This window comes from Sitophilus oryzae, unplaced genomic scaffold, assembly GCF_002938485.1.
Source record: "Sitophilus oryzae breed Bouriz unplaced genomic scaffold, Soryzae_2.0 scaffold_1712_pilon_pilon, whole genome shotgun sequence".
NCBI lineage: Eukaryota > Metazoa > Arthropoda > Insecta > Coleoptera > Curculionidae > Sitophilus > Sitophilus oryzae.
In genome coordinates, this window is record NW_022146405.1 from 228,153 (window position 1) to 253,723 (window position 25,571).

Genomic DNA, 25,571 nt, shown 5'->3' on the forward strand with positions numbered 1-25,571 from the left:
AGGATAACCTTAAGGCCTGATAATGCAGACCAAAGACTAACGCCCAAGGGTTTCGCTGTAGGTTGCGTTTCGAAAGAAAGGTATACAAGAATGAAAAATTTAGAAGAAAAAATGATTCATGGAACGAAGCTTTTAAAAAGTATAAATAAAACGGTAAAACAATGGCGGCAAACTCTTGGAGTATCTGATAGTAAAAGCCATTTACAGAGAAGGTTATTTGAATTTATCTTGGATTTTGTGTTCATATTTTTAATTTATTTTTTTGTTGTAGTGCCTGGGACATGATAGATGTTAATAATGGAAAAATATCGATTGATATGTTAGCTGAAGCTGAACCTTCATTACTCGAACTAAAACGCGATCCTGTTTTAGTAAATCGGTTGCATATTGAAAATCTCTATGAGCATGCAGCTGAAGAACAGTTCCAAGAAATCAAAGAGGTACGTATTTTAAAATAGTTGAACCATTATTGCTGAACAAAAAATATTGTAAATCAATGTCATGTCATGCTGTTGGGATCAATGTTTTAAGTTTTTTATGTTAAATTCTAAAATAGGGTACATTCAGTAGTTTACTGATTTTGTTTTACATTGAAATGTTAATAATAATAATTAAAATTGGTTAAATATATTTATCTACGTCAGTGAGTTAAGAAGTTCTTCACATGATTCAAAAAACGTCGTCGATATCTTAAAAATACTAATCAATGACATACATCGTGTATTTTTCACACAAAATAATTATCAATTGCCATTTCTAAGGTTACTTGACCCTTTTTTTCATGCGATATATTTCATTGTTAAAACTGTATTTTTAGATGAGACAAAATGAATCTCTGGTCTTACCCAAAGATCTCAACTATAACTCTTCACAATTAAGTTTGAGTTTCGAAGAGAGGGAGAAATTGTCAATAGTGCAGCCTCAAACTGTAAGTATCATTCAAGCATAATTTTGTTCTTGTATTTTTTATTCGATATTTTTCTTAGATTGCCGCTGCCAGTAGAATACCGGGCATAACTCCTTCTTCAGTTTTCAGATTGTTAAAATATGTAAAACAACAAAGTGAAGTTAAAAACATGTTAAACGTTAATGATATGTAAATAAATAAGAATAATTTTGATCAAAGGTTGCATTTTATTTTTGTTTGATGGCTTAAATTTAAGATAAATGTTTTACTCTACTTTAAAATGATTAATTATATAGGGATAACCCTGTATAATTAATAATTTTGTAGTTGTAGAATTGTATTTGGTAAACTTAGGCAGCATAATATTAACTAAAATGCTTTATTTCGGAGATACAGGGCGTAGAAGTTTCATCTTTATTTCGTTTTTTTTTCTAAATAATTTCTGAAATATAGTTGATATTTGGTAGAAAATGATGTTCGAAAGTTTTTGACATGAGATTTGATTTTGATGTCAATATGACTTCTACTTGTAGGGGGCACCACCTACATATTTTTTAGCTGTTTTGAATTGTAATAACTTTTCGTCCGTACCTTTGTACAGAACTACTGAGTGAAAGAATATACATTTCCGTCTTCCATTTTTTATGCAAAAAATACTTCTTGGTAAAAATTGCTACGAACAATACGTCTAATAACTATCCAACAGGTTTAATTTTTGCCAGTGATGACATGTATTGGTTATTTCGATTCCAAATATCAACGTTAGTTTAGGGATTATAGAATTATATTATTTTTCGTTTAATTCGCGTATACAATAAAATTATGCTTATAATTTATAATATCAACTGTAAATAATTGATGACTAGGATACATAGTAAGGAAAAAATAAAAGGAACGTTGTTAAAAGTACTTAGTATTTATTATAAATAATTAAAGCAGTGAATATATACAATTGAATAAATTAATACAATTACTTTTTCAGTTAAAGTTCTACGAAAAATCCTTATAAAATCAAGACATTAGTCCGCTACAATGTGTAAGCATATTTTTATACATATTTTTATTCATATAATTATATAAAATGCTTGGTATAAAAATAAACATATTTATTTTTATAAGTACAGTGGCGTGTAACAGGTGTGATTTCCTAATGACGTCTGGCGTCCGCGTCCCACCGCACACTGGTTCGCTCCCCAATAAAGTGATACATTACTTTTCACTCATATAATAAAATAAACGAACAGAACAGAAAACGAACCAGTGTGCGGCGAGACGCGGACGCCAGACGCCACTAGGAATACACACCTTTACTTATAGCATACATTTTGAAGAAATCAAAATATGTTTTACATAAGCCATTGCAGTCCATAATGAAAAATAAATAAGATTATCTATGAATAATACTGTGTGAGCGTTTAATGAATATTCCTATCACTAATGTTAATAGTGATTGATTGGAAAAAAGCGTGTCAAGTTGGTTTGGAAATAACGATGGATGGCATTTACTATATAATTTTACATATACCGGGTGCGTCTCAAAAGTGACTCATCCCTATAACTTTTTTATTTTTTCAGATAAAAAAACGAGATTTGATGTGTTATTGACATATTCAATTGTTTTTGGCCACTTCCTGTTTCACCGGAAATGTATTTTAAATTTCAGCCTAGAATGCCATGGCTGTGTTAAAAATACTAATTTTTAATCAAGGAGCTTTGGAAAAATAGATTTGATCGGGTAACGTTTTTCGTATCTTGTCCTAGCCATTGAAAAGATGCCCAAATCGTGTTTTTAATGATATCTCAATTTTTTCAAATGGAACGAGGGTGGCTCATTAGCATATTTGAAAAAAGTTTTTGTACGAATAATTTGGTACCACACACTTGGTATTTCGAGTCAAATTGTCGTTATGAACCGCATGTTACAATTTCAAATAAACCATATGCGAAGATGTCAAAAGTTGACATATATCATGTCATTCTATTCAGAGTGTCATTTTCTATCGAACAAAGTAACAAAATACCAGGGTGCTATCGAATAAAGTAAAAATATACCGAGGATGCCATTTAAAAATCAAAAGATGTAGTCATTTCCGGTGAAACAGGAAGTGACCATAAACAATTGAATACCGTCAATAAATCCTAATTTATGTCATATACCAGCGTACTAAATCTCGTTTATTTGAAAAAATAAAAAAGTTATAGGGGATGAGCCACTTTTGAGACGCACCCGGTATAGCCTAGTTTTTTTCTATCATATCATACATGTTTGCCATGAAAAAAAATGAAGACGTTTTTATTTAACCATTTTATACAATGAAATATTGTACGAATTTCTTAGCTAATATTATCTGTATAGCTGTAAAACCAATACCGTCCGAAATTCGGATAACCCTTAATATTTTTTAACTTTTTACGATTTTTATGCCTCCATATTGTTTTTTGCAGAAAACGGATGCATTAAAAGTGAGCTTTAATGACAGTGATCGTGATTTCGCCAACTCTCATGCCGTTTTTTTTTCGATTGTACAGCTTTTGATATTACAAAATAATTTGTCACATTAAAAATGACAATTGAAGTAAAATCATATCTAAGTCTTCATATATTATATATATACAGGAACTGCGCAAAAAACGACGCAGTAGTTATTAAACAGTTCAAATTTAGCGTTTCCATGGGGGTATTCAAATATTTTGTACACATTTCTTGGTTAATTTTATCTGTGATTTTATGAATGTAGGGTAACTGTCAGAAAAAAATAATAGAAAGACGGAAATTCGGATCGTTAAGACTTTTACGAATCCCATGCCGCCATATTGAAATATACGTTGAAAATTTGCGAATTTCGTACACGCTAAAATTTATGCTTAAATACTTTACCTCAATCTAACGCAAACTTACAAGCTACTTCGATAGAATAGAGACATTAAAGATTTAAAAAATTACGTTATTTTTTAACCTATACTTAATACAAAAATAAATTTACATACTATATTATGTATAAACTAAAATGGCTTTAAGCGTATATAATATTAATAAATAATTTATCTAATTTGTTCTAATATAGCATGATGGCTCCATTAGTCTTTTCTTCGAGGACGGGTATTATTGTTTCAGTTTCTTTTTCACTGGTAGATATCACAATTATGATTATATTTACAAATGCTGCGCACGCTGCACCAACTACAAACCTAAAGTAAACAAAAATAATCATCAGTCAAGAGAAGTTCTACTTGTGGATGATATCGATAAGGTGAAAAATGATTCTTGTAGAACTTTTTACGTAGAATACTGTGGCATAGTCTGTTTTTCTACGAAAAAAATATTTATGAAAATATAGACTAATGTTATGTTTTTTCAAATGGAACCCCCTGTATATTTATAAATTATATGATCCGTCTTGCTATGAGCTGCTCAAACATATACAGGGTGGCGCACCTCATTCGCCTCGGTTGATTATACGAAAACGGAAAGATGTAGAAACAAAATATTTTATGGGTATATGTGGGGAGGCAATGTGCATAATTTAAAATTATTTTGAAATATACAGGGTGTTTCAGAACTAAGATTCATACCAAAGTTATATTTTTTCTTATGGAACACCCAGTATTTTATTTCATTTTTGGATTCTTGAGCCCATAAAAGGCATTTATTATAAGGGTTAAATATATTTAAAATCTTTGGGTTTTGAGATATTTAAAGATATTTAAATATGCATGCAACAATAGAATAGATTATTAACACCCTGTACATTACATTTCAGAATTAATTCTTGTGCTATGTTTAAAGGTAGAGAAATAAACTTTACTGAAAAATGGTATTGCTTCCTTAAATTTATACAGGGATATCATAAATTGCTGATCTATTTTAAGGATATATTTTAGATAAAAACTTCGGTATTTCAAATACAACACCCTATATTTTTTTAAATAAATCGAAGCAGATTCCAATGCTCTTTCAAACTGTATTAGGGTTTCCTATACCTATCTAGCTGAGATTTTGAGTAAAAAGCGATTTTTAAATAAAATTGCAATCAAGGTGGCTGGTGTCGCCATGACAATTTTCTAGTGAGAGTTAGTAACTATTTTTAAAGTCGACATTAGTTTATGGACATTTTTAACAATATGGACATTATTAATAATTTATAACAGTTTACTTAAATTTACCTACAATAGTTTAATATAAGTAAGTATTCACTATTTTATCAAGAAAAATAAAGCAGTATCTGCTGGCGGAACGAATGGATATGTTACTAGTGATTTTATTTTGTGAGGAAAATTGCTTTTTTTGAGGGCTTATGCCCAAAGATATCCAAATAGGAGTCTTTCTGATAAGCGTTCTTTTGAAAAACTACTTGTTCTATATCGTTGGGCTGGTAATGTGGTTTATAAAAAACTTATTAGGCAGAAACCTGTCATTGGAAGTGAAGAAAATGAATTTGTCGTAATTGGCTCTTTTAAAGAAAATCCATATATCTACAAGTAGAATAATAAATAAATATTTATTTATTATTTTAAAATAAAACTATTGAAGATAAATTAAATAAAAGTAAACTGCTATAAATTTAAATAATTTTAAATTAAGTCCATAAACTATTGTCGACTTTAAAAATAGTTATTAACTGTCACTAGAAAATTGCCATGGCGACACCAGCCACCTTGATTGCAATTTTATTCAAAAATCGTTTTTTATTCAAAATCTGAGCTAGATAGGTATAGGAAACACTAATATAGTTTCAAAGAGCATTTAAATCTGCTTCGATTTATTTAAAAAAATACAGGGTGTTGTATTTGGAATAACGAAGTTTTTATGTAAAATAAATCCTTAAAATAGATCAGCAATTTTTGATACCCCTGTATAAATTTAAGGAAGCAATAACATTTTGCAGTAAAGTTTATTTCTCTACCTTTAACTTAGCACAAGAATTAATTCAGAAATGTAATGCACAGCGTGTTAATAATCTATTCTATTGTAGCATGCAAATTTAAATATCTCAAAAATCAAAGAATTTAAACATATTTAACCCTTATAATAAACGCCTTTTTTGGGCTCAAGAATCCAAAAATGAAATAAAATACTGGGTGTTCCATAAGAAAAAATATAACTTTGGTATGGATTTTAGTTCTGAAACACCCTGTATATTTCAAAATAATTTTAAATTATGCACTTTGCCTCCCCACGTATACCCATAAAATATTTTGTTTCTACATCTTTCCGTTTTCATATATATTTTGAATATCTGCGCAAACCAATTGCCACATTCATTACTTTTAAAATAAAGTTCGATTATATCCACTTTTTCTGCAAGTGAGTACACCATAATTGTTAAAAAGTTTAACGATATTGAGAAGAACTTCAACGCACAAGTCAGAACAGCTATCTAGCAACTACCGCACCTGATCGTTCAACCTTGTGGCAAATGAAAAAATGCGTAAACATCTAGAAATAATAAGAAAAAACAGCAAATTGGTCGAAGGAATTTATTCTTATCATTTAGTCTGATAAATGTTTAAATAAACTTTTCAAATTTCAATCCTTCATATTTTCTCAATGACTCGACCGATTTTCAAAAACGAAGCGGGGAAATATAGAGAATAGAAAGCTCTTTTCATTGCGGTGCCACTTGACCCCCCTTCCCATTTGAAAAAAGTTGGGGGATGACACCCCCGCTTAGAGGGTTGAAGATTTTGCAATCATTTTTGGGGCAAAAGTTGTCCCCCTCACAAACAAAATTGACGAGTTTTTGGATTTTTTGAAAAAAAAATTACCCTGGCCGTTATGCCTTGCGGAACGTTTTCTATGGGCCACCCTGTATTTCATATTTCAAAAATCCCTAAATACAGAAATCGAGAACGGACAAATCCGGGAATCGGGAAGGCTATCGTATGGGTCCTTTGGTTCCAATTCATTGATTTGGGAACAGTCATTAAAAAAATACTAATATTTTCAAAGTTGTGAGGGGGGCCCTATCTTGCTGATAGTATATTTCACGTAAATTAGCTAAAGGAATATCTAAAAGTTCCGGTAGGGTAGCTTCCGAGATTTATAAATAGCGGTAGAGTTAAGGTTTCCTAATAATATAAAGAATTTATTAGTGGCTCCCAAAATAAAATAAGAGACAGATAGCAGTATACTTTTAATAATTCTTTAATTTCTTTTATTATCAATCATGGCCTACTAATAAATATGATCTTTTAAAAAAAACTTTTAAATATTGCAGTAAATAGTTAAAATAAATATAGAATGATATATATTTTTGAAAAGCTTATACCGCCAGATCATATGATTTATAAATATACAGGGTGTTCCATTTAAGAAAACACAACTTTAGTTCATATCTTCAAAAATATTATTTTTGTAGAATAACATACTATGTCACTGTATTCTACGTAAAAAGTTCTACAACAGACAGTTTTCACCTTCACGATACCTTTCACAATAACAGAGATACAAATTGCAAAATTTTCAAAAAGACCCTGTAGCTTAGAAACGAAGAGAGCTATGAAAATTTTGTTTACAGTATCTTCCCTTTAGCAAAAAAACTGGGACAGGTTTGTGCAAACCGCACCCTTCTATCTTCACTAATAACGCAGATTCCGTATGATTTCGATTACACCCTGTATATTATTACATTTTTAGATTTTACTATCGAGTGTAGAGGTAGGAGAAATATCTTCGTGCATTAAAAAATGGGGGTCATAAAAAAGGGAAAACTTAACCTGCTGTAGCAAACACCTAAAATTTAAAATATGTGCCGAAAATTTTTAGAATAAGAAATGAAATAAAAAAAATACAAATTTTATTTTCTTACATGATATAAATTATATACATATATATCTCACATGATATAAATTATCGATTTTTATTCAGCAGTAATTTTATATTCTAAAAAATAAAAACAAAGCTTTTTTGGGTAATGTTTGGTTATGTTACTTTTATTCTCTTATCTATGGTTACTTTTCATTTTTAGATTTATGCATCATTAGCGCCACTGTGGTTATTTGGTGAACCCTTATTCTTCCCATTTTTGTGACCACTTTTTCAAATTAAGTCCCATAGGAGTTATTTCTCCTCATCTCTACGCTCCATAGGTTCTAATATTAAAATAAAACTAGATTTGATTAAGGTTTCAGAATTTCGCTTTCTAAAATATTTTCAATTTTGCAAAAATTGATTATATGCAGTCACAATTTAATGCTTAATTTCTCTAAGCTTAATAGCATTTCATGAACGATTCTTGAGTACCATCGTTTTAAGCTTGATTTTCATGCATCCGTTGTCCGACGATACGATGATACGATAATAAATAGATGAAGAATACTGTCGCTTGCCGTTTAGTTTGTACGGCCAAGGTCAGTATTCTTCATTGCTACCGATCGCTATTTAGATACAGAGTTCCAGCCCTGGTTCTTTAATATATCTTTTGCTATGCTCTCCTGAATAGAGTGCGGACCGTCTGGCTGCCGGTAGACGTTGCGTTCACTACTACGCATCATACCTGTATTCAACATATGTTCACTACTGCGCTCCACAAATTCGCCCTGTATTTCAGGAATGAAGGATGCTAGCACAAACCTATGTGTAGCATATTTTGTTTTAAAAAAAAGTAGCAAAGTAATGTGAAAATCGCATTATTGTATACTCAAAAACGAAAAATGCCATAAAACACACGAAAATGGGATACCCTGTACAGATGTGAACTGCAGTAGTCTACTGGCAGCTAGACGGCCCGCACTTTGGTCAGAAGAGCATACCAAAAGATATATTAAAGAACCAGCTTTCTTAAAATTCTCGTTTTCCCTATGATGCTAGTTCTTGTACTATTATATTTTTATTAAGGTTAGATTAAATTTGTCAAAAAAGTGTCAAAACGTCCGCGTCCGTACGTTCCGCCTTCGTTGACAGGCTGGAGTAAACAAATTACGGATGAAAAGTGGCGCGAAAACGCTATGCTTAATCAGAGCGCCGTCGGACCATTGTATCAACGGATAACGGACGCATGAAAATCAGGCTTTAGTTATATGTTAATAAATAAAATTATATAAGGATTCTTGCCACTTAACTGCTTATATAGAAATTTAATTCTACGCTGTGTTTGTCATAATGTGGATCAACCTGCTCTCACTACCGGTTTCGGAGCCCTACTCCATCATCAGGTGAGCTTGGGCAGATCCACAAAATGACAACCACAGCGCAGAGATAGTTAATTCCGACTTGTCGAAAAGTGTCGGTTAGATATTAAGTCCCGAACGGGAGATAGCGGCCTGCGTGCAATGGTAGTACTTTCGTACCACTGGGGCGCAACTATCGATAGTAAAAAGATGGTAAAAGGCTTTTTTTTCAGGCAAGCCAAATTATAAAGTAGAAAACAAATTTCTTGCAGTATAGGTATATAATAAAATTATATAAGGATTCTTGCCACTTAACTGCTTATATAGAAATTTAATTCTACGCTGTGTTTGTCATAATGTGGATCAACCTGCTCTCACTACCGGTTTCGGAGCCCTACTCCATCATCAGGTGAGCTTGGGCAGATCCACAGAATGACAACCACAGCGCAGAGTTAGTTAATTCCGACTTGTCGAAAAGTGTAGGTTAGATATTAGTCCCGAACGGGAGATAGCGGCCTGCGTGCAATGGTAGTACTTTCGTACCACCGGGGCGCAACTATCGATAGTAAAAGGATGGTAAAAGGCTTTTTTTCAGGCAAGCCAAATTATAAAATAGAAAACAAATTTCTTGCAGTATAGGTATATAATAAAATTATATAAGGATTCTTGCCACTTAACTGCTTATATAGAAATTTAATTCTACGCTGTGTTTGTCATAATGTAGATCAATCTGCTCTCACTACCGGTTTCGGAGCCCTACTCCATCATCAGGTGAGCTTATACTACAAGATTTTTTATTTTATTTTATAATTTGGCTTGCCTGAAAAAAAGCCTTTTACCATCTTTTTACTATCGATAGTTGCGCCCCGGTGGTACGAAAGTACTACCATTGCACGCAGGCCGCTATCTCCCGTTCGGGACTTAATATTTAACCGACACTTTTCGACAAGTCGGAATTAACTACCTCTGCGCTGTGGTTGTCATTTTGTGGATCTGCCCAAGCTCACCTGATGATGTAGTAGGGCTCCGAAACCGGTAGTGAGAGCAGGCTGATCCACAATATGCCAATATACAAATACAATATATAATTTCTATATAAGCAGTTAAGTGGCAAGAATCCTTATATAATTTTATTATATACCTATACTGCAAGAAATTTGTTGTCTATTTTATGTTAATAAATCGTTATTTGGGAAATATCAGGGAAATATGAAGTTTGAAGTTGATTTGTTAAGCAATACTATTGTTAAATTAAATATTACATGACATACCAAAACGAAAAGGACAGTTCCGCCATTCCTTCTGAGGTCCATTCGTTATTTCTATCTTCTCTAGTTAAAACGTTGTATTGAATTGTAGTGTAGTATTGTGCTATCCATAATCCAATACCACATAATGACGTAAAAACTAAAATTAAAAATAATATAATCACATTTTATCAGTATATTTATCTGCATTAAGGTCTAGCACCACGAAATAATACTTGACAGTGACACTTGTCTAAGTCTATTATTTTATTCATAAGTGAATTTGTATTTTGATTTTTTGGATGGCGTCTGTCGAAATCTTCCTTGACTCGTTGGAGAGACTTTAGCAAATACCGATATATACCGGGTGCGTCTCAAAATTGGCTCACCCCTATAACTTTTATATATTATATTATTTATATATATATTTTTTTATATATATATTTATATATATATATATATATATATTTATATATATATTTTTTATTTTTTCAGTTAAAAAAAACTAGATTTGGTATGTTAGTGTATGAGATAAATTTGAATTGATTGACGTATTTAATTGCTTTCGGTCACTTCGTGTTTCACCGGAAACGACTACAAAATTTGATTTTGAAATGACATCCTCGGTATGTTTTTACTTTATTCGATAGAAAATAACACTCTGAATAGAATGACATATTATATGTCAAGTTTTGACATTTTCGCATAGGGTTTATTTGAAATCATAACTTGCGGCAAAATAAAACGCTAAATCACCACAATACACCAAAACACTTACTTTTACACTGGGCGCGCGTTTCGCTATTAGCATCATCAGCAGATTGTTAAAATTTGTTTTGGTGTATTGTGGTGATTTAGTGTTTTATTTTGCTGTGTAACACTAAAGGTTCCAACCTCCAACTGTAATATATAACTTGCGGTTTGTAACGAAAATTTGACTCGAAATACCAAGTGTGTGGTATCAAATTATTTGCAAAATAATGCTTTTTCCAAATATGCTAATGAGCCACCCGTTCCATTTGAAAAAATTGAGATATATGATTAAAAATACGATTTGGGCATTTTTTAACAGACCAGGACAAGACACTAAAACATTAGACGATCAAATCTATTTTTCCAAGGTTCCTTGATTAAGAATTAGTGTTTTTAACATAGCCTTGGTACTCTAGATTGAAATTTAAAATACAATTTTTTATTAAGCGAGAATGTCAAAAGTTGACATATGATATGTCATTCTATACTATGGAATGAAATAAAAAATACCGAGGGTACCATTTAAAAATCAAAAGTTTTAGTCATTTCCGGTGAAACAGGAACTGACCGAAACAATTTGAATACGTCAATTAATCCTGATTTATGTCATATACTTGTTTAATTTGGTATGTTTACCAAATCTAGTTTTTTATCTGAAAAAATGAAAAAAGTTATAGGAGTGAGCCACTTTTGAAAAACACCCGGTATATCTATATTATACTCAATATAAAACTTAAAAACTTGGCCCTAATCCTTAAATGGATTGAGCTTAAAAATTAAGTTAAGATTTTAGGACAGCATTTCAACATACCTAAACTTACATGACTGTGGTTAACTAGAATTTTACTGTATTAGTAGTAATTATTAAACGGCGATTTAACGGTGTAAATAATTAATATTAATTAGCATATCGTTCCTTAAACTTAATGGAAATTAATTTTGAAATGTTGTTTGTTACGTTTACACAACATAAAGAAATGTAAGTTGATTATGCATAAATAAACTAGTTTTTATAAAAGATCACTTATTTAAGTTATTTATTAATGAGAATAATAATGATAAACGTTTGTTGAATAATTTTAAAACAACAATTTTAGATTTAATAAATAGATCTTAATAATAGATAGAATCTTAAAAAAAAGTTCTCAAAGCTGAAAATGATCTCTTAAAGCAATCAAAGTTGTTTTTTTTAAATAAAAATAAGATGGTTTCGTTTGGTGGAAACTGAACATAAATCAGAATAATCAACAGAAAATGTAACTGTAATACAGGTACAGGGTTAGCATTTTACTTTGTGTCAGTTAAAACAGGCTATATCTTGTTTATTATTGGTCATAGGACGTTCATTAAAAATATACATTGTAATAATATGGCAACATTGGTAGTATAAAGGTACATAGTACATACCTAAACTTTTAGTAAACCAGAAAAAAACCAGTGATATTCAAAATTTAAGCGAAAAATCAATTTTTTTGGAAATTTTCAAAGTAAAATATCTCGGTTATTTTGGACTTATTTGAAAAACGGTAAAGAGAAAATATGTTTCTTTTATCGAGATCTACCAGCTCTGAAAATATTTGCACTTATTTAAGACTCACCCTGTATAACAGAAATATAAAAAGCATCAAGTATAAAAGTTCGAGTATAAAAATATTATTATCCTACTCCATACATATTGATAATCTATACATCTAATTGATAATCACAATCTATTCTTCATAATTCGAACTTAGACAAAATCTATCACTTCTGCTATATATGTGCTATCACTTCTAATATACAGGGTGTCCCAGAAATAAGTGCAAGTATTTTAACTGGTAGTATAGTTCAACCCTAGAAACACGCCTATGAGGGTTTTTTGGCGAAAAAAAGTTTTTGAAAATTTTTTGGGAAATTTTTTTAGTTTTTATTTAATAAAAACAATTTCTTGATGATATGGCAACATAGGTAGTAGATTAAATTTACAAGAAAGAAAATCCAGAAAAGATCCAGTGGTTCTCAAAATTTTTTTTTTTTTAACAAAAGATATGTTTTTTTGGAAATTTTCAAAGTAAAATAACTCCGTTATTTTGGATTTATTTGAAAAACGATAAAGAGAAAATATGTTTCTTTTATCGAGATCCACCACCCCTTAAAATACTTGCACTTATTTCTGGGACACCCTATATAGAGCGTCCCTTTAAAGAAAATTTAGTTTATATTATTAACTTCGACATTTGACGGCGTATGACACAGTTGGTAATACGCAAAAATATCGACTAAAACTCTTTAATTTGTTTTTTTTTCAACGAATTTTCTGTTTTTCAAGGAATCTCCAAAAATAAAAAAAGTTATATCATCTTAAAAATTGGACAAAATAAAATGACTACACTGTACCTATTGAATTTATAATAGAATTGGGGGGGGGTCTTCTAAATGTTGGCAAAAACATTTTCTAAAAATTCGTGGATAGAAGTTAAATACCGAGTTAAGTACGATTTAAAAGAGATTAAAATCTTGATTAAAATAAAATTTTCATATATCTCAAAAATCGAAATAAATATCTTTTTTTTTAATATTTTAAATATGTAGCGTCCACCACAGATCAAGCATATTTATATCCAATGTCTAGGTACCGTATGATCGAAAAAAAAAACGGCGTTCAGTTGTCTGGGAAATGACGATCGATGACATTTCTCATATAAATTTACATATTATAAAATGACAGCGATCTTTATTTCACAGCCGTCGCAGACGCCGTTTTTTTTTCTATGAATAATTCATATGAAGAACACCTAAGCATACGCGATACCAAATATCGAGATAATAATCGTTACGTGATAAGCACTAGAGTAAATTTGGAAATTTAACTATCACTTGAATAGTAAACAAACTTTTAGAATAATTTTGTAAACTTAGTAATACTTACACGTAAGAAAGTTCCACAATATTAGTCCTGACAGGCCAGCTAAATATCGGTGGGTTGTTGTGGCAGTGTTAATAACAGCAAAAACGGCACTCAACAATGAAAATAGAAGTCCAAGACACAGCGCGCCTATTGTACCTATCCAAAACCAGTAATTGAGAAACTCTGGCTCGTACTTCATCGTAGCTATCACTGAAATTAGAGAAAACATAAAGTAAGTAGAGGTGGGAATTATAGTTCCTTGGGAAGAACTAGTTCCTTAGTTCTAGTTCATCCAGAGGAATAGTTCCTTGAACTAGGTCTTTAGTTCACAATAGTTTCCGACTAACATTGACATCCCCCTTGCTTGCTAATGCGTTTCGTTGTCAGTCAGAACTATTCACAGTATGATCTGTATAATTTTTATAATGTACGGAGATATAACGAGACGTGTAATTGTGTATGTTAAAAACATATAGGTAAGTTTTATTGCAGATAAAAAAATTAAAAAGAAACTCAAATCAGAGTTTAAAAAACTATATCACAAATCAATTGGAGCAAATATTACAAAAAATTTACGAAAAATTGCATTTTTCCTCACTTCAAGCTTTTTGTTTTTGTTTAAAAATTCAGAATATCTACTTCGTTTTATAAGGTATTTCTTAATTTTAGGGACCTAAAGTGAAATATTCCCATAAAATATTTAAAAAACAAACTAAAAATCAAAAAGAGTATCCACGACAATTTTCTGTGGTAATTACCCCGCTCGGCTGTAGCAATAGACAAGGCCGAATCCATCATCGTCGCCTTGTATTATATCTTGGATCTGCCGACTGAATAGATTCCCGTGAACAGTCTTTTAATAGTTCCTCTATGTCACTCCCCACGCCTGCCTAGCATCAATCGCGCTGGCTGATCTATTCTAGGTAAACTAGTCTTTTATTTAATTCCTCTAGTTCTTTTAAGTCCGGATCCGATAACGTATAGCTGGCACTCCCCACTCCTGCCTACCATCGGGCTACGCGCGCTAGCCGATCTGTCGCCGTCGCATATTATTATATATCGGTCACAGTCTCGATCCCGGAATAGGTCCTGAGGAACTAGTTCTTTGAGAAACCAGGAACTAGTTCCTTTCATTCCGGGGCCGGAATAGTTCATTGGAAATAGTTCGTTCACGAACTACACACCTCTAAAAGTGAGTAAATTAAAGATTAAATAATTTAATTAATTTAAAGAGCACATTAAATGGATACAAACAATTCTGTGTTCTATTACTACTCATCGCCGCAGACATTACCATTTACTTGGGTTTCCACTGTTCAAAAGTTGCGATCATAAAGTAGAAACAGACTATTGTTTAATGATCTGTTATTTTACAACTGTTATTTGGAGATCATAGTTCATAACAGTATTGATTTAAGAAAACGACAGGTTTGAAAATAGCACTGATAGCAAAACCCTCGATTCGTTCGAGAAAAAATATACAGCATATTTACGAAAATATTTTTAAAATGTGTTATGCTATGCTGCAACAATATTTTAAATCTATGAAGCATATTTTAGTACAGGTTTGGTGAGCATCGTCCGTCGTTCTTTACATTGTTGTTTTTATCAGAATTGAGAGAACATACTTGAACAGTGATGAGAGGTGGGTAAATACTTAATGGGAATAATAAAGAAGTATGGGTATATACCTGGGTACTCAAAAGGTGTAGAGTATATACTTATTGAGAATATATTTCGTCTGGAAACCACCTTATAAAATTCACGTAACCTAAATGGAACTGTCTGCGCCTATGGTCTGCGCTGTGCTGTATTTTCGATACAATTAAGACTATTGTGCAGTCTTTGTGGGGTAAGATAAGTAAGGTAAGAACAAATTGTTGTTAAAATTTGTTATAGTACGTTAAATTAATAAAATAAACATACTTGGGTAAATACCGGGTATACAGGGTGCTACAAATTCGAGGTACGAGCATTAGTGTCTCGGTAACCGTGATAGATACGAAAGTTGCGCTTTAAGATGTTCACCAAGATGACATCCAAAAAGTTTTAAAAATTTCAAGGATTGCTGAGTTTTTTGAAAATAAATTTTATTTTTTTCTGTCGTTGCTTTTTAGAAAATCAAAAAACTAATTACACATTCTCATAGCCACCTTATTAGGGCTATCTGATATATCTTAGATTTCCAATATGATCAGATTAAATAATTTACAGAAAAACCAGAGTCGGGTGGACCATCGGCAACGGTCGGACTTGAAATTATTTTAAATAATAATTAAATAGTTTTGTTCTTGTAACCTGTACCCAAAACAAAAAAAAAGTATCAAGAAGAGTCCTTTCAAAACTTCAAATAAAAAATGCAGGTCCGTATTTAAAAAAATTAAGTTGGCCTCTGTATCTCACAAATTATCAGTTAATTTGAAAATCTAAAAATACTGTCAGATAGCCCGTTGGGTATATACCGGGCCGGGTGGAATGTTTTCACGTATTTTTTCGCCTTACATTTTGGTCAATTCTTCCCTATTGATTTGTTGTTACTGTTTGATTAGGGAACTAACCGTAATGCAATGCAAACCAAAATGAAATGTAAATGGACATATTGTTAATCCAATAAGAATAGTTTTGGGGATAACCCGAGAATATTACTGGTACTTTTTTCTGTTTCATTTCTATTTAGGAATAAATAATGAACTACTTTACATGTAGGTACTAAGACAGGGGGGCCCGCGAAGGCTGGGGCCCGGCTGGCAATGGCCGGCGCCGTCCCTAAGTATATGGCCAGTCCGACCCTGTTACCAACGACGATGCACCATCCGGTATAAGATCTCATTGTTTTTGAAAACAGAAAACAGCTCCTTAAAGTAGATCGGGGAAGTTGGCAACTCTTTGAAAGCAGGAATTATAAAATACAATCCTGCTTGGGCTGCTACAATCCCGCTTTATCCTGCTTCAAATTCCTACTCAGCCACACCTACCAATTTTCAGCTATAGTTACTTTTATTTTGGTTGCTAACTTCCCACTTGGCAACACATGAGAAGCAGGATCGTCTAAACTGGTTCATGCTTGCGCTGAACCCCTGTTGCATCCTGCTCTAAATTTCATCCCAGCAACACTTGCTGTTTTTAAGATACAGCAAGTTTAAGTCTGATTGGTGACGTCACACATAGCATCACAATAAAAGCAGGATGACTGAAACAAGTTCCTGAGTTTCAATGAGTTCTAACTTCCGCGATCTCCTTAAAATGTACTCCAACGTATTTTTTACGTTTTAATCACAGTTTTAAAGTAATATTAGTCTTCGTTTATTGGTAAACTATAAATAAAGTTTAAATCCATCTTCAATTTTCTGTGGGACAAAAAAGAAATATTACGATTCTATTGACGATTGGTAGATTATTTATAAATAAATAATTTATACCCTAGATAATCCTTTTTTATTTATTATAATGCTACCATATTTAGAATAATAATAATAACTGCAAATAAATATTAAAAGAAATGATTACGGTGTCATTACCTAAATTTTAAATTTAAATGACCAACTAGTTTACTTGAGTAAACAGGTTTCACAATTAAAACAGTTATATGCTATTAACAGTGAATGAACCACTTTACAACTAAATACAAAACGGTTAGGTGATAATTTATATATAAAATATATATATATATTATAAAACAGTTTAATATTTGGACGATGCACGAAAATTATACTTTGATTGAAAATGCAGGTAATGGTAAAGCACATTGTAGAAATACCGGGTGCGTCTCAAAAGTGGCTCACCCTTATAACTTTTTTTATTTTTTCAGATAAAAAAAACGAAATTTGGTATGTTAGTATATGACATATATTAGGATTGATTGACGTATTCAATTGTTTTCCGCCACTTCCTGTTTCACCGGAAATGACTAAAACTTTTGATTTTTAAATGGTACCCTCGGTATTTTTTTACTGTATTCTATTGAAAATGACATTCTGAATAGAATGACATATCATATGTCAACTTTTGACATTCTCGCTTAAAAAAATCGCATTTTACATTTCAATCTAGAGTGTCATGGCTGTGTTAAAAACACTAATTTTTACTGAAGGAACCCTGGAAAAATAGATTTAATCGTCTAATGTTTGTCGTGTCTTGTTCTGGCCGGTTAAAAGATGTCCAAATCGTATTTTTAATCATATCTCATTTTTTTTAAATGGAACAAGGGTGGCTCATCAGCATATTTGGAAAAAAACATTTTTCACAAATAATTTAGTACCACACACTTTTTATTTTTTTCGAGCCAAAATGTCGTTATGAACCGCAAGTTACAATTTAAAAAAAAACCATATGCGAAAATGTCAAAAGTTGACATGTCATACGTAATTTTATTAGGGTGTCATTTTCTATTTATATCAAATAAAGATATTTTAACAATTACTTATTAGACATTAGAATTTTCTTCATGTAGTTGAACCTAAATTCGCATAAAAACTGTTTAGTAGAGTATGATTCCAATTTTATAAAATAAATAAATCCTTTAGTTTAATTCTTAAACAATGTTCAAAATCTAGAGTAGTCGCCGTAAACAAATAAATAATTATATCTACACTGGTTATGACATTGGAGTTAATTACATTTAATTTAAAAACTAGAATAACTTAGAGAAAGTCAACGAATTCGTTAACTTACTAGTCATAGTTATACATGAAAATTCTATTGATTGACAATTTTATTTATTGAAATAACGTAATTACCACTAATTACATACCAAGTAACTTTTTAAAGGAAATCTTTTAACAAATTTTTTTGATAATATTTATTCATCTAAAGGTAATACCAAGGGTAATACCCTTAAATCAAGGGTAATACTATATTATACTTGTAAAATTAACATTTTTAATTTAAATACTTTTTTATATGCAGCAGAAAATCGATGTAGAATGTAGAATGTGTGGGAGGATGGTTAATCACCGCGACTTTGCAGATCGATTGTGTCCCTCTTTCTTGAGTTATAACTCAGCATACAGTCTCAGTGCTTTGACAAAAACCAATATCTGAGACGGTTTTACAGAGGTTAGTGCTCCATCTCTGATATCAGTCCCAGTCGCACCAAACTGCATGGCACGAATGGTTGTCTTGGCGCACTCAGCGATGAGGTGTTCTGGTGTTTCCCCATTGCAAAATAGAACACTATATCATCACAATACACCAAAACACTTTTACTTTTACACTGAACCATGTTAGCATCATCACCAGATGATTAAAACTTAGTCATCAGTTTTAATCATCTGCTGATGATGCTAACATGGTTAGCGAAACGCGCGTCCAGTGTAAAAGTAATATTATATATACCTTTAATAAAATATAACTCTATATTTATAAAATGGAAAACAACTTTCTTGCAGTACAGGTATATTCTTCTGTATTTATATTGCCTACTTAATCTGATCTTTGAGAACTTTATTTATATTTTGTCATACGCCTGGTATTATTTTTAATGCTTTGCTTGGAAACTTTGAATAAATAACCCAAACTGGTATGTGAGTCTCTAGTTGCAAGGAATCTTAATGTTATGACCAATCTTTATTTAACTCTTTCTTTAACCGAAATACACTTCCTAAGTTGTATTTTTTCTTTCAATACCAACTGAGTTAACAAGTCTTTCAAAATCAGTAGCGGACATGCGATAAAAATATTAAAAAACATTCTGTCTGTTTGTAAATCGCGTAGATGTTTACTTTCACTGTGCTGAGATCTACTTTTGAAATTATTAAACATCCAACACCGCCTTTTTTCTCTTTGTCTCCTTCGTTTTGCAATAATGATTGCACTAGCAGTCGCTATGAAAAATACTTCTGTATCGTCCATGTCCAAACAGCACGAACGCAAGCACTACAATACAATGTGGACGCCGATGCTTGCGAGCCGAAAGATCTTGAGAAACAGGAAAATCAGGAGCGCAAGCAACGAAAGCAAAATCAGAAGCAAGAGCGCGAGCAGGATCACGAACAATGTAGACGCACCTTTATAATAAATGCCTTATTTTATAACCAAGAATCCAAAAATTAAATAAAATACCGGGTGTTCCATAAGAAAAAATATAACTTTAGTATGGATCTTAGTTCTGACACACGACACACTGTACATTTGAAAATAATTTAATTTAAATTATTAAAAACCCCGACAATTCGAAGATTGTTCATACTTAAATCTAGGAAAATCTTTGATTTTTCTGGGTCGTAAGTTCTAGAAACATCGATACTTTTTATCGATAAACTTCACCTTTAGGGAATATGTGCCTTACCATATTTTTATTTTTAAGGAGTTTTTTTTTCATACCTACTTCAAAAGTATATTTTATTTCTACTACAATAGGCGTAATTTACATAAGCAATCAAACAGCTTAGGTATTTTCAGATACAACATATAACAACAGATACAATATTTTCAGATAGATCCAAAAAAATTTGCAACCCATTATTTTGACTATACCGGGCGCGTCTCAAAAATGGCTTACCCCAATAACTTTTTTATTTTTTTCAGATAAAAAAACGAGATTTGGTATATTAATAAATTAAAATTAACATAACATTAGGAAACATAAATTTGGATTGATTGACATATTCAATTCTTTTCGGTCACATCCTGTTTCACCGAAAATGACTACAATTTTTGTTGTAGTCATTTCCGGTGTATTGTGATCCCATACAATTCTTACGACTCATTCGTTCAGATTTTATGGATCCATGCTGGTCATGATTCAGCAGTGATCCGATTCAATCCCTACGATTCATTTCTACGACTCAATTGAACGAACCGTATTCTAAGCGGGGAATAGAATCTTACGATTCATTTTTAATACTCGTTCAAATGAATGACTCGTTCAATCTTTGCCCACCTCTACTTGTATGTACTATGTCAACCAGGCTTAAATAAATAAATAAATAAATGCCTTTATTGTCAAAAAATTTTTCAATTTGTAGACAAAGGTAAACTAAGAAACAAAGTAAAAAAACAAGGTACACAAACAAACAAACAAAAGATAATACAAAACATTATACAAATAATATTGTCAGTCTTATTGTTAAAATAAACATTTATAAATGTTTACAATGCCAAAGAACAAAAAAATAAAAATAATATTCAAAATATTTAGTTAGTTTATAGTAAAATATCAATGACCTCTAAATAAATTTATTTCAGTGTTTACAAGATCAAATTCGATTTTCAAAATATAATTCATTTACGGCGTAGAAAGCCTTGTCTAGTAAATAAGAGTTCAATGCTTTGCGAAATGAAAAAAATGATGTTATGGATTTGATTTCATGGCAGGTGAATTTTTTTCGAGTTGTATAATATTGAACTTTTAACTAACTCTGAGCGTGGGGTAGGTAGATAAAGATCTTGCTACGCGTTTCTGAGTGGATAAGTGTGAGATGGCCTTTCTTGAGAAGCTGATACATGTTTACGTATTAGGCAAACGGATTCAAATATAAATAAGGAAGGAAGAGTCAATATTTTTAATTCTTTAAAAAAGTCCCGGCAATGAGTTCTGCTGTTTAGTCCCAGTGAATATTGAACAGCTCTCTTCTGGAGCTTGAAAATGCGGTCAAATTGAGTCGCACAACACGTACCCCAGAATGGAAGGGCATACCTGAGGTGCGACTCAAAAAGTGCATAATAAATAAAGTTAAGCTCCTTAGAAACAGACCTTAATGCAATACAGGCAGAGCTCAATTTTTTCGACAAAGCTTCGATATGTATGTCCCATTTCAGAGAATTGTCCACAACAAGCCCTAAGAATTTTACAGATTTTACGACGTCAATGGTGGTGTTGTTAAGTACAAAAGGCTGCAACGAGTTTTTATACGACAAAGCTTTAGTTTTAGAAATGTTGAGACTCAGGAGGTTCGAATCGCACCAAGATTTAATGGTGATTAAGTCACTTGATATAATCCTATGAAGTGCCGTGATGTCCTTGTTGCTCCAAGCGAAGCTAGTGTCGTCCGCAAAAAGACATATTTTGCCACTGATGTTTATGTTAGCAATGTCGTTAATAAAAAGAAGAAACAAAATAGGGCCTAGTACTGAGCCTTGTGGTACTCCACATTCTATTGGCTTGCTAGAAAACAACGTGGTATCCACCCTCACAAGTTGACTTCTGTTGCTCAGATACGACTTAAACCATTCGAGAGATGATCCCCTGAACCCATAGTGCTGCAGTTTATTAATTAGGATCTTATGATTTACACAATCGAACGCCTTAGAAAAATCACAGAAAATTGTTGCTGTAGAATGGTGGTTGCTTAGGCTAGAGTAAACTTTATTAAGGAGGGAAAACATAGCGTCATTTGTGGACTTGTTGCTTAGAAATCCAAATTGATATTCAGTAAGTATTTTGTACTTAAACAGAAAAGATACGAGCCTTCTTTTAACCAACCTTTCTATGATCTTAGATAGCGTTGGAAGGAGTGCAATTGGGCGATAGTTAGAAGCTTCATCTTTGTCTCCTCCTTTATGCAGAGGAATGATTATTGCCGTCTTAAGACATTTTGGAAAAATACCATTTTGGAACGACATGTTTATTAAAGTTGTTAGGTGATTCAGAGTGCTTTCTGGCAGATTCGAAAACATTTTTAAAGTTAGCCCGTCATCGGTCCCAGAAGAGGATTTATTTTTGATGGTATTAATTGTACTGCGAAGCTCTTCTAAAACTACGGGCGAAAAAAAGAAACTGTGTAAGTTTACATTATCATTAGAGAGATAAGAAAGTGGATCATGAGGAGGACATATGGTATTAGTTAAGTTTTTCGCTACATTTACAAAGTAATCGTTAAGGTTCTCAGGTGAGGTAGAGATATTGCTAGACGAAGAAGCTTTGTTTCTCAATTCATTCACAATAGACCATGTTTCTTTAGCAACATTACCAGAATTGACTATTCTCCTATTATAATAAAGGTCCTTAGCGGCTCTTATAGTCTTATAATAAATTTTTCTGTATAGTTTTACGTAATTGTGGAAGAAGACACTCTCTGAGAATTTTTTAAAGTGAGATAATGAACGCATGTTTTTAGAAGATATGCGTAGACCTTTAGTGGTCCAAGGTTTATTATGCTTATTTTTTATAGGCCTAAGAGGAAAGGATTTGAACGCTAGACTGGTTAATGTTTTTACGAAAATAGAAAATTCGGTGTCGACATCATAAGAGCTAGTATCCCAGTTGGTTGTTTTACATAAGTGGCTGAACTTTTGAGCATTCTTTCTGAAAAAAAATACGGCATAATTTACGAGGGGCATTTTTGATTTTGGACTTATCGAAAATTCAGTTAAAACTGCTTCATGATCAGAGAGACCCGAGCTAAAGACGTTGCAGGCGATAGAGTTAGGATCAAAAGATGACACAACATAGTCTATAGTACTAGAACTGGTATTGGATACTCTGGTAGGTGAGCCTACATGCATGGCCATTCCAAAAGATAATATAAGCTTAATATATATTTTTTTCTAAATACATATTTAACTTACCATCTATGTCATATGTTCTCCATCCGTAAGCTACGTTAAGTTCCTTCCTTCCCTCGAATAATCCGAAGTGTATCTTGCCATCGCTTTCCAATGGATTCTTTATTCGCTTGGCGCTGGCTTGTATCCAGTATTTCGTGCCCAAACCCGCCAAGAGCAGGGCAGCGGCCGCACAAGCGACGAAGAAAGTGCAAAATATAAGTCCTCTCTTAAGTAAACTGCTCATTTTTGCTAGGTTTTACGCTCTATTTTTAATTTCACCATTTTATATCCTCTATCCAGGATCGTGTGCATCAGTGATCTGAAATTAATAATACATTTATTCAAATTAAAATCATTTAATACTTATATGAATCTATTTAGGTATTTTTACGGGTACACATTCGTTTTAGTTATTACTATTTATTATTCTCTGAATATAATTACATAAAATATTAACATTTCGGTGGTCGAATGCCAATATTGGTTATTTTTTTTAAGGTAGATACCAACGTATAGATTATTTTTTGCTCTATCTAATAGTATAAAAATTCAAAATGGCGGCCATAAGAAAACAAAAACTTGACTGCTGTTGTGCGAAATCTAGAAGGCTTAGAACTTTTTTGAAAACGGCATTTAACTTGCCGAGGTTAAGAATATAAAACTACCAACTTACGTTCCAATATATACAATAGTTCTGAAGATATTGTCATTTAATATAAACGTATTATTTTCATTTTTTTGGCATAAATCCTAAACTAATCAAGATAAAAATAAAAACAGTAAATCACCAAACCAAACCAAAACACTTTTACTTTTACACTGGACGCGCGTTTCGCTAACCATGTTAGCATCATCAGCAGATGATTATAAACTAAAGTACAATCTACAAGTTGAGCGTTTATATACTCGCCCAGTAGGCACCGAGTGGGCGTGGCAAAATCTAGCCAACCGAGTCAGAGCCCACTGAGCGTAACAGTTATTTCCGCCACTAGAGTAGTAGGAACAAAGAACTTGAAGGAATTGGACCGTTGTCTCTGTTCATACTATCTTTACATTTATTAATTCTGATGCTTTCATATGCATCTAATTGCCTGTAATTTGAGACTTGTTTAATTAATTTTAAATTATTAAGATCTATACAATGGCCTTTATCAACAATATGTTCGGCAACGCAAGATTTATCCGGTCTACCATATCTTATCTGAGCTAAATGTTCTTTAAATCTCTAGTTAATATTGATCTTCTAGTTTGCCCAACATATTTCTGATTACAATCTTTACAAGAAATTTCATAAATACCCGACCTTTCCAGTGGAGGTGTTTTATCCTTTGGATTACCTAATAATTGTTGTAATTTATTATTAGCACTATACACAAGTTTATAATTGACATTCTTAAAAATTCCTTTTAGACCACGGGATAACTCTCTATGAAACGGTATTGAAAAATATTTAGCCGTATCTTTCTCCACTTGAAAAGTCGAATTTTCAGAAATCATTAACCTATACCTACGTTTTCTAATTAATTTATCAACTAGTGAAGGAGAATATCCATTACACTCAGCTACATTCCTAATGTAATCTCTTTCTATTTCATATCTTTCGTTAGAAAGTGGGAAACTAAGTAATCTATGAACTAAGAAATTTAAACTAGCCATTTTATGTTCAACACTATGATGTGAATCATTAGGAATATATCTGCGTGTGGTGGTATTTTTCCTATAGATATCAAATTCCAGAGGCAATTATTAGTATTTCTAATAACTAATACATCTAGAAATGGTTTAAATACATCTGTCGTTGTTCCTCAATTTCATGCGTAAATTTAATGGAAGGAAAACGATTATTTAACTTAGAAATAAAATTATCTATGGTGTCTGAATGTGTGTCAAAAACAGCAAAAATATTGTTGCGAGCCGGTGTGGACTCGACCTAACCTCACAATATGGCCCGCCCTCGGATGACCTTAACATCGCATAGACACCGCAATGATTCATTCGTTCGAGAAGAATCGAGACCCACTAGAATGGACGCGTACATACGAGAACATTCGAAAACCTTCTCTATGCGCCTAACGATCTTTGGACTATTCTAGATTTCTTTTACCTGTCGGTATAAAAGCCGGCGGCAGTGGCCTAGAGAGGGCAGTTATAAATATACAGTTGACGCGCTAAAATTCAAAAT

The 25,571-nt window shown here is 32.1% G+C and overlaps 2 protein-coding genes across 2 annotated transcripts in view; one reads left to right on the forward strand and one right to left on the reverse strand.

Annotated features, from left to right (window-relative positions):
• The window catches only part of LOC115881290 (protein MTO1 homolog, mitochondrial), a 42,096-nt gene extending 40,976 nt beyond the window's left edge, over positions 1-1,120 (forward strand). Inside the window, exons 9-12 of the mRNA XM_030898715.1 lie at positions 3-212; positions 272-440; positions 818-928; positions 987-1,120. Of these exons, the coding sequence (XP_030754575.1) occupies positions 3-212; positions 272-440; positions 818-928; positions 987-1,100 (604 nt within the window). The 3' untranslated portion in view covers positions 1,101-1,120. The remainder of the gene's footprint in view (positions 1-2; positions 213-271; positions 441-817; positions 929-986) is intronic.
• Positions 1,121-3,102: 1,982 nt separating this feature from the next.
• Positions 3,103-25,571, reverse strand: part of LOC115881294 (clarin-2) — a 50,009-nt gene continuing 27,540 nt past the window's right edge. Inside the window, exons 2-5 of the mRNA XM_030898720.1 lie at positions 23,411-23,708; positions 13,925-14,113; positions 10,288-10,423; positions 3,103-4,096 (exon numbers count right to left, since the gene is read on the reverse strand). Of these exons, the coding sequence (XP_030754580.1) occupies positions 3,964-4,096; positions 10,288-10,423; positions 13,925-14,113; positions 23,411-23,633 (681 nt within the window). The 5' untranslated portion in view covers positions 23,634-23,708 and the 3' untranslated portion in view covers positions 3,103-3,963. The remainder of the gene's footprint in view (positions 4,097-10,287; positions 10,424-13,924; positions 14,114-23,410; positions 23,709-25,571) is intronic.